The 9,062-nt window shown below is 44.6% G+C and overlaps 1 protein-coding gene across 1 annotated transcript in view; it reads right to left on the reverse strand.

The window, feature by feature from the left end:
* Positions 1–6,458, reverse strand: part of LOC132991104 (gamma-enolase) — a 13,469-nt gene extending 7,011 nt beyond the window's left edge. The window contains exons 1-9 of the mRNA XM_061059721.1: positions 6,257–6,458; positions 5,623–5,718; positions 5,462–5,520; positions 4,163–4,232; positions 3,815–3,948; positions 2,660–2,751; positions 2,383–2,513; positions 1,561–1,758; positions 1,278–1,479 (exon numbers count right to left, since the gene is read on the reverse strand). Of these exons, the coding sequence (XP_060915704.1) occupies positions 1,278–1,479; positions 1,561–1,758; positions 2,383–2,513; positions 2,660–2,751; positions 3,815–3,948; positions 4,163–4,232; positions 5,462–5,520; positions 5,623–5,718; positions 6,257–6,341 (1,067 nt within the window). The 5' untranslated portion in view covers positions 6,342–6,458. The remainder of the gene's footprint in view (positions 1–1,277; positions 1,480–1,560; positions 1,759–2,382; positions 2,514–2,659; positions 2,752–3,814; positions 3,949–4,162; positions 4,233–5,461; positions 5,521–5,622; positions 5,719–6,256) is intronic.
* Positions 6,459–9,062: the final 2,604 nt, after the last annotated feature.

Here is a 9,062-nt window from a genome sequence, read left to right on the forward strand (position 1 = left end):
AAATGATGCCAGTCTCCTCAGTGGTCTGGATGAGCGCTGTAAATATAAAGCAGGCTCTTACAACAGAGCACTGAGTATGAGGTTATATTTGTGCCTAATTCCTGATCCATCACCAGGAGACTCTACACCTGTCCCTCAGGTTACCACCTTCAGCCTCTCTGCCTCAGAGTTCTTCTCTTAGAGCGTTTTCACACCTATAGATCGTATGCTGTGGTCTGAATCATGAACTTGTTCACATTCTTCACCCCAAGTTAAATTTGATTGCTGCACATATTCGAGCTCAGATTAATTCTGGTTGTGAATTGTTTGTAACAGCTACTCAGCTGATTTATTAATTTAAAACTGCGTCGATGCCTGGGGTCAAATTTGGGAAATCATGAACGACTCGTTCTGTTTCCTCCTCCTTCTCGTCCTCCTGCGGCTGCTGAGATTTCAGAGGAATATTTCAGATTAATGACGTATGAATGTTACAGGTCAAAACCTTTACTGTCATCATTGGTTTTTATGGTTTCATCCTCTCTGACACCCTCCTGCTGCTGTAACCTCGCCTCACTGTCAGCTCGGATCGCGTCATAACCCCAAGTGATGTTTAGTGAAGGCTGACACTGATCACACATGTTTCAGACTAAAAACACACACACGCTCTACATAAGTATGGGATAAATGTTGCACTACAGTCCCCGTCAGCTGCATCACTACGTTTGATTGTCAGCTAATCTTTAATCTGAAAACCTGCCATCACTTCATGTCCTTCATTTATCTTCTGTAAAGGTCCTCGTCTCAGGAACAAGGTCAACATGGCACATGAGTAATGTGACTGACAACATGGTGTGTGTGTGTGTGTGTGTGTGTGTGTGTGTGTGTGTGTGTGTGTGTGTGTGAGCATGTGACTGATATCAGGGCTGTTGGCTCTCTCTGTAATTCCCTGGGGACCATGATGGATGACTTTCATCTTCTTCTTTGGCCAGGTCAAGTTCAACAGCCGGACCGGAGGCGGCTATCTTTTATGTTGTTGTTCTTTCTGAGGGCCTGATTCACAGACGGATTGCGTGGCTTCAGCCCCAGCTACACCCATTTAAATGAGCCAAAAATACGGTCACAAAGCACACAGAGTTTTCTGTTAAAATTGATCTAAAAGTTTTAAATATTAAACAAAAGTCTAATCCTGAACATCATCCTACACCTTGTTTTGTAAATCCTCTGACTTCAATTGCCCCTCCCTCAAATAGCTGGTGATGTGTCTCCATGTAACAATCTTTAAATGAAAGCAGACGTACGCCTGTATGGCTTCGGTGACGGAGCCAATCTGGTTGACTTTGAGCAGCAGACAGTTGCAGGCTCGCTCCTCTGCAGCTTTCTCTATCCTCTTGGGGTTGGTCACCGTCAGGTCGTCACCCACAACCTGGATACCCACCCGAGCTGTCAGACGGGACCAGGCCTCCCAGTCGTCCTGGTCGAATGGGTCCTCGATGGACACCACTGGCACGGGGAAAGGTCACGTAAATTTTAAATTAAAGTCCTTTTCTGTGATCGACAAAAAGAAAGAAGAAAGAGTCCCACCTGGGTAGTTGTTGACGAAGCCTTGGTAGATGTCGGCCAGCTCCTCTCCAGAGATGTGTCTCTCTGGATCTGGAGGAGATTTAAAGTCCAGGTCATATTTCCCGTCACGGTAAAACTCTGAGGCGGCCACGTCCATCCCGACCACCACCTTCTCTGTAAAGCCGGCCTTCTCGATAGCCGTCTGCAGCAGGTCCAGAGCTGAGGACAGAGAGGGAGGAAGAATCAGAAATGTAAGGTGAGAAGAGACAATGATGAAGAAATTATAATTTTCCCTCGATAACAAATGTGGTCAGTTTGGGGGTTTTGATGACCTCACATGGGGCACCAATTAGGTTGCGTTATGTGGTAAATTGTTTATCAAATTTAATTCGAGAATTATTTTGTGTTTTTTGTTTATTCTAGGTCTCCAGTGCTCTGTGCTGCCTCAGGAGCTCACCTTCAGAGGTAGTGAGAGGTTCGTCTTTTGATTTCTCGTGTAATATGTGTGGGGGTAGACTGTATAAACATTGTTGATATCCGACAAACTCCTGTCTCGTACAGGAGCAGAAACCATTGTTTCACACTCAGGTAGCTCGTGGTTAGTCTACCTGTAATGGTTATGTCATCATGGCTAATAATCAGCTATTACAGGATTTTTTTCTTCCTGAACAACTCTTTTTCAATTAAATTCAAAAAACTTTATTTGTCCCCGGGGGGCAATTCAAAGCCCTAAGCCCAAATTAAGCCATACATATAGGATAGATATGTGCATTTTACTTTGTAACACAATCACAGAACATCATCAGCGATGTCCTATAGATCCCAGAATCTGAAGACCCTCACCTTCACTGTTCTCCAGGATGTTGGGAGCAAATCCTCCCTCGTCTCCCACATTGATGGCGTCCTGCCCGTATTTCTCCTGGATCACTCCCTTCAGTGTGTGGTAGAGCTCCGATCCTATCCTTAACGCCTCCCTGAGACATAGAGCAGAGGAGGACAAGGTCATCAAAGGTTAACAAATACATGAGGAAGGATACATAAAGAGTAGGAGTAAGGGAGGAAAGACATTTTAAAAAAATCTCAACATGAATACTTTATAAATTTAGAGGTGATTTCTCACTTGAACGATTCAGCTCCAACAGGGAGAACCATGAACTCCTGCATGGCCAGTTTGTTACCCGCATGAGAACCTCCATTTATCACATTAAACGCCTGTAGAGGAGAGGGCAGGAGATGAGACGAGAGGAAAGGAGACGAGGAGAGGAGAGGAGAGGAGAGGAGCGGAGCGGAGCGGAGCGGAGAGGAGACGAGAGGAGACGAGAGGAGAGGAGACGAGAGGAGACGAGAGGAGATGTGGAGGGGAGAGGAGACATTAACAATCTTTAAAAACTTTTTACAGAGCGCTGGTGGCGCAGTAGTTAGTGTGCTTGCCCCATGTATGGACGCTGTAGTCTTCCAAGCGGGCAGCCCAGGTTCAAATCCAGCCTGTGGCCCGCATTTCATTCCCTACTCTCTCTCCCTGGTTTCCAACCTGGTTCACTGTCCTATCTCTCAATTAAAGGCACAAAAAGCCCAAAAATAAATCTTAAAAAAATTAAAAATATTCTTTTTACAAGCCTTCAAAACTATGGAAAAAACTGAAGCTTCAGTGTTTATCCAGCTCTGCATCGGCCTGTCTTTCTGTGTTCTAACCTTTCTCCATTTTTCAAAAGCATCTCCAATATTGATCCTAGTTTGAGCACGTTTCTGCTCGTGGAGCTTATTAGAAACATGCAGAGGCTTTTTAGGTCGGGTACAATCACTTCTATCTGAACCACTTCTCTTGCCCGCTTCCATCGCTGCAACACCTGTTGACCTGATAACTGCTCTCATATCTGACAAACCGAGGGCCGTTCAAAACGGCCGTGTGGGGGGGGGGGGGCTGGTGTCTTAAAAGCGCCTACCTTCTCTGGTCCAAACAAATCCAGAGCATTCAGGAGCAGAATCTAAAGTTAGAAGGAGGACATACTGGCTGCTGCATTGTTGTCAGAGAAGCCAGCACTTCAATATAGCATGTTTCCTTAATGTCTGATAATTTAGATGAATTTTATTTCGGGAAACAAGTGTTGTTATTTCAAGATATCGACATAAAGAAGTCGAAAAAAAGTGGAATTAATCTACAGCTGCGTTGGAATAAGACGTGGGAATAAGACGCAGTAAAAAGTATGTTCTGTCTACTTCTTCACAGATACTGATATAATGTTGTGACAGATGTTGTGTTGAGTTTGTGTCTTACAGGAACCGGCAGCACCAGCTCTGTGTTTCCAGCCAGGTCAGCTATGTGGCGGTACAGGGGGACGTCTTTCTCTGCTGCACCAGCCTTACAGATGGCGAGAGACACTCCCAGGATGGCGTTAGCCCCAAACTGAGCTGTTTGAACGCAAAGAAAAGAAGAAATCATTCACATATCGTTTCCAACAGTGTCCATCCAATAATCCATTCTATCTGCAGATCGTTTGACTTTTATCTGCCTCTTCCTGTCGTGACTCCTATGGCCACTAGGCGTCCAGAATTGTGCTTATAACTTGTAGTCTATGGCTGTTAGATGGATGACGCTGCGTTTGGTTTCCCCGTTCTGACTCACATTTGTTTTCTGTGCCATCCATCTCGATCATCGTGTTGTCCAGCTGCTCCTGTTCCACCACGCTGATACCCTGCAGACACACACAGATACACAAACACACACTGTTAATCGATTAATCTCATGCTATTTTGTCCCTTCAGGCTCCCTGTAGTCTCAGTGATGTAAAAGAAGGACACTGCTGCATCTTTGAATGTCTCATTTCACTTTAACAAACTCTCAGACAGTAATATCCACCTGATGACATCACACATTGACCTTATGACATCACACATTGACCTGATGACATCACACATTGACCATATGACATCACACATTGACCTTATGACATCACACATTGACCTTATGACATCACACATTGACCTTATGACATCACACATTGACCTTATGACATCACACATTGACCTTATGACATCACACATTGACCTTATGACATCACACATTGACCTTATGACATCACACATTGACCATATGACATCACACATTGACCTTATGACATCACACATTGACCTTATGACATCACATATTGACATCACATATTGACCTTTGTTACCGTTCCTTTGAGCTGTTTGACCTCAATTTGGGATCCCTAACCACTTCCTGTTTCTTGGCTTAGCTTCATGTCCTAACCTTCACTCTACAGGAAGGGCCTTATTTTATTTCATAAAAGCAGGTTGGAATTCAAACAGGACGTACAGGAGGTAGTCTCAGCTTTATGGTGCGTTCCATTGACCTCAGAAGTCGGATGTTGGGGTTGGGAATGACAGCACACCCGAGTTGATCGCGTTCCAGTTACGAGTACCTTTGTTGTGTTAGCTAACACCAGGCAATAACGACATACTAGGTGATAGTGTGCACGCGAAAACAACATGACAGATATAATTTATACAAGACTATTGGTGTGATTGATTTAATTACACAAAAACAAGAGTAAGTCACTAATAAACACAATAGTTACTGCTTATGTACGTTGCAGCCATGTTGGATTTTAGCGCAGGCTACTGAAGGTTCTCAAGTCAGAATTCAGACTTCAGGGGGGCGTCCCTGATGTCGTATCAGACAAGAAACTTGTAATTTATGACTTTCCGAGATCAAATTGAATGCACCATTGGATAGTACCAAAATTCTAAATAAAAGCCAAAAAAATATATTTTGAAATGCGAAATAATGGAATTTGAAACATGGCATTAAAAGTGTGATTAATCACGATTAACTATTGGAATCTTCTAATCAGTCGTGGATAATAATTGTAATCATTTGACAGGCGTGGTAAAAAACTGTATAAAAGGTTTGGTGACTTACGGATGCTATAAGCGCCGGACCCAGAGTGTCGTTGATGTGACCGACTGCCTTCAAAACACCTGAAAGAGACGACAACAAGTGAGTGAAATGTTCCAACCGTATCATTCAGCTTTTAACTTTTCATTCATTTTAAAGGAAAATGTTTTCAGTCCACTTCGTACCTTTTCCCTTGTAGCGGCTCTTGTCTCCATCTCGGAGCTCCAGAGCCTCGTAGATTCCAGTGGATGCTCCGCTGGGCACGGCTGCTCTGAACAGACCTGAAATCAGAGAAACATGAAGCTTCAATGCAAAAGATTCAAAGTTAGAATATTAAAGCCTTTTCTTTGGGACACTAGAGTTGACAAAGATTTGAGGTAAAAGAGGCGCACGCTCCTGAATGAAGCTTTTACAACCGTATTTGTATCATTTGTTTAGTTCTGACTCCAGAGTTCACACATTTATCCTCCCCTCCCCCATCAGTGTGTTATGCTGTGTTACGTTACTTTATGAATGATGCATGAAGAATATTAACCCTTAAATGTTCTGATTCTTCTTTTAGACCTTTTGTGGAGATTTGAGGGATGACACGAAATCATTTTTACGTGTTTTCAGACCACATATAGAAATCTGAGAATGGAAGAACAGAGGTCAAATGAAGGTCGTGTGATGTCAGAAAGCATCGCCATTCACAGAGAGAAGATTTTCAGCTGAGGACACATTACTGAAACGATGAATCTGAACACACGTCTTCGTGTGAAGCATTGTAAGATTTATTTCCCCCTGATATTTTTTTAAGACAGGCTCGTCGGCGGACACCTTTCTCTGTGCGAAGGTCCACTTCCACTGTGGGGTTTCCTCGGGAGTCCAAGATCTCCCTGGCAACGACGCTGACGATCGACATCCTGCGAGACACAGACGGGAAGAGAGGCGGTGAGTGGAAATGTGCTGCAGGAAATAAATGTGGGTCATTCGTTGACAGTTTGGACACACACACACACACACACACACACACACACACACACACACATATACACACACACACACACACATGAAACAGAGTAAGTAATGCATCAGTGTGCTTTAAGGCTTGGTTTGGTTTTAGATGCATTCTGTGCTTTTAAACTCTATCTTCAGTTTAGAACACATCCTCCCACTGCCACACAAAATCTGTTTTCAGAGTACTGATGTGAATCTTGACTCCTTTGAATGGATTTTGTGAAATGATAAAGTGATCTCACTATATGATCAGACATTAAGGAAACATGTTGAAGTGCTGGCTTCTCTGACAACAATGCAGCAGTCAGTATGTCCTCCTTCTAACTTTAGATTCTGCTCCTGAATGATCTGGATTTGTTTGGACCAGAGAAGGTAGGCGCTTTTAAGACCTTTTATGATTGTACCCGACCTAAAAAGCCTCTGCATGTTTCTAATAAGCTCCACGAGCAGAAACGTGCTCAAACTAGGATCAATATTGGAGATGCTTTTGAAAAATGGAGAGAGGTTAGAACACAGAAAGGTTTACAGACCCATGCAGAGCTGGATAAACACTGAAGCTTCAGAGTCCACCACATGGTGACCTGAGTGAGCATGGACTCTAGAGAGGAGGGGGGGGGGAGACAGCTCTCTATGATGTTTAGAATGTAGACTGCAGTACCCATTTTAACCACTAGGTGTCTGAGTTACATATTGCTCCTTTAAGCTCATCAAACATTTACTCCTGAAAACTTCTAGAATACTTCCGGCAGACTGCTCCTGTTGGTTGTATTCACCTCTAATATTATATTTCCTGCTGCATTTTTTTTTTCAAGCCAATGAAAAACTGATCCCCTGACTCTCTCACATGTTCACAGTTCTGATCATTCAAACTTCCCTCTCAGTCTTTTTTTAACAGCAGCTCTCCTGTTTGTTCTCGTCCTCCATCATTTCCCTCAGGTGTTTGTGTGACTCACAGCCTGCGTTCAAACACTTCCTGTTTACGTAAAGAAGAAACTCCCCGAAGACGTCGAGCGCTCCTCATTTCTTTGCTCTTCCCTCCGTCACCTTTATTCTCCTCCGCCGGGACGTGAATTCCCACCTGCGCTGCGTTTAACCTCCGGCACCATCTCATTACTCCTCCTGTCTTTATTTCTGACTCCTCCCCCTTACCGACCCTCCTGATCCACTCACTGTAGGCCGGTTACAGCGTGGATGACCTGTTCATGCTGACTCAGCTCTTCCTCTCAGTGTAAGTCAGACGGGATGACAGCGTCAGCAGAATGTGGAGCGTTTATAAACTCAGCAGAAGAAGAAGGAGGATTTAAGGTGCATACAGACATTTCCACACAGAGTGGAAGAGATTGACGCCTCGCTGGTTTTTCGCCCTCGGGTGCTGCAGTTATTCAAAGGGTTCCTCCTGAGGACGGAGCAGCAGAACGCCTGCAGACAGTTTGAGATCAGACAACCTGCAGATGTTTAGAATCTGAGGACAGAGAACGATGAATAGTTCCTGTAGAGTCACAGAGTCCAGACTCTGAACTCTGAGACCTCACTAAATCTGTCAGCATCACACGAGACCTCACAGGAAACAAACATGGAGGACGACGACAGGAAGGGTTGAAAACTTTGTTTAAAGTGCGCGCAGCACACACAGACTCTGTGTGAACGAGCAGATCAGGAAGATTTGAGGGGCGGTCTTTAGGAGTGAAAACAGATCTACATGTTCATCTTCAGTTTTTCCTTATATAATAATAATAATAAATGTTATTAAGCGCCTTTCAAGACACACAAGGACACCGTACAACAATCAGACAATCAGTTCCAGAGCTGGTGCTGAGGCGGACAGAGGGCACGGTGAGGTGGCTGGAGGAGGAGGATCTGAGGGAGCGGGCTGGAGAATCAATACTGTAACATGTGAGCAGGAGCACGACCGTGGACTTTCTGCACGCCACTCAAACCGGTGCGATCTCTGTGCCAGCGATGAAACGTCTTCATGATGTTTCTGTTCTTCTTCTGCGCTCTGTAGTTCATGTTGTTTACTTTGAACTACAGGATGGAGGTTCATGTGTGAACGAGTAGCTGATGAGGTGTTCAGGGTCCTCCCGCCTGACCTCTTCAGGTGTGAAGCAGCTACAGATCCAAGCAGCCAATAGCACGCGACGTGGACAGGATGTTTACTAACACCTTAGTAAAACAGATCAAACTAATATTCTAATGTTCATCCTTTCTACTCTCTCGCTCTCCTTCTCTGTGTGTGTCTCTCGCCCCACTGCTGGTTGCTGTGAGTTACGTAAGCTCTACAGCAGCAGAGAGAGGGGGGGGGGGGGGGGCGAGAGGGGACCACACCTTCCAGAGACTGCAGTGCTCAGCAGAAAATACACCAGCACAGGAAGAAGGAGAGAGGGAGAGAGAGGTGACGGCATGCAAGGAGAGAGAGAGAGAGGGAGAGAGACAGAGAGAGAGAGAGAAAGAGAGAGAGAGAAAGAGAGAGAGAGAAAGAAAGACAGAGAGAGAGAGAGAGAGGGAGAGAGACAGAGAGAGAGAGAGAAAGAGAGAGAGAGAAAGAAAGACAGAGAGAGAGAGAGAGAGAGAGAGAGACAGAGAGAGAGAAAGAGAGACAGAGAGAGACAGAGAGAGAGACAGAGAG

Source organism: Labrus mixtus, chromosome 16 (genome assembly GCF_963584025.1).
Source record: "Labrus mixtus chromosome 16, fLabMix1.1, whole genome shotgun sequence".
NCBI lineage: Eukaryota > Metazoa > Chordata > Actinopteri > Labriformes > Labridae > Labrus > Labrus mixtus.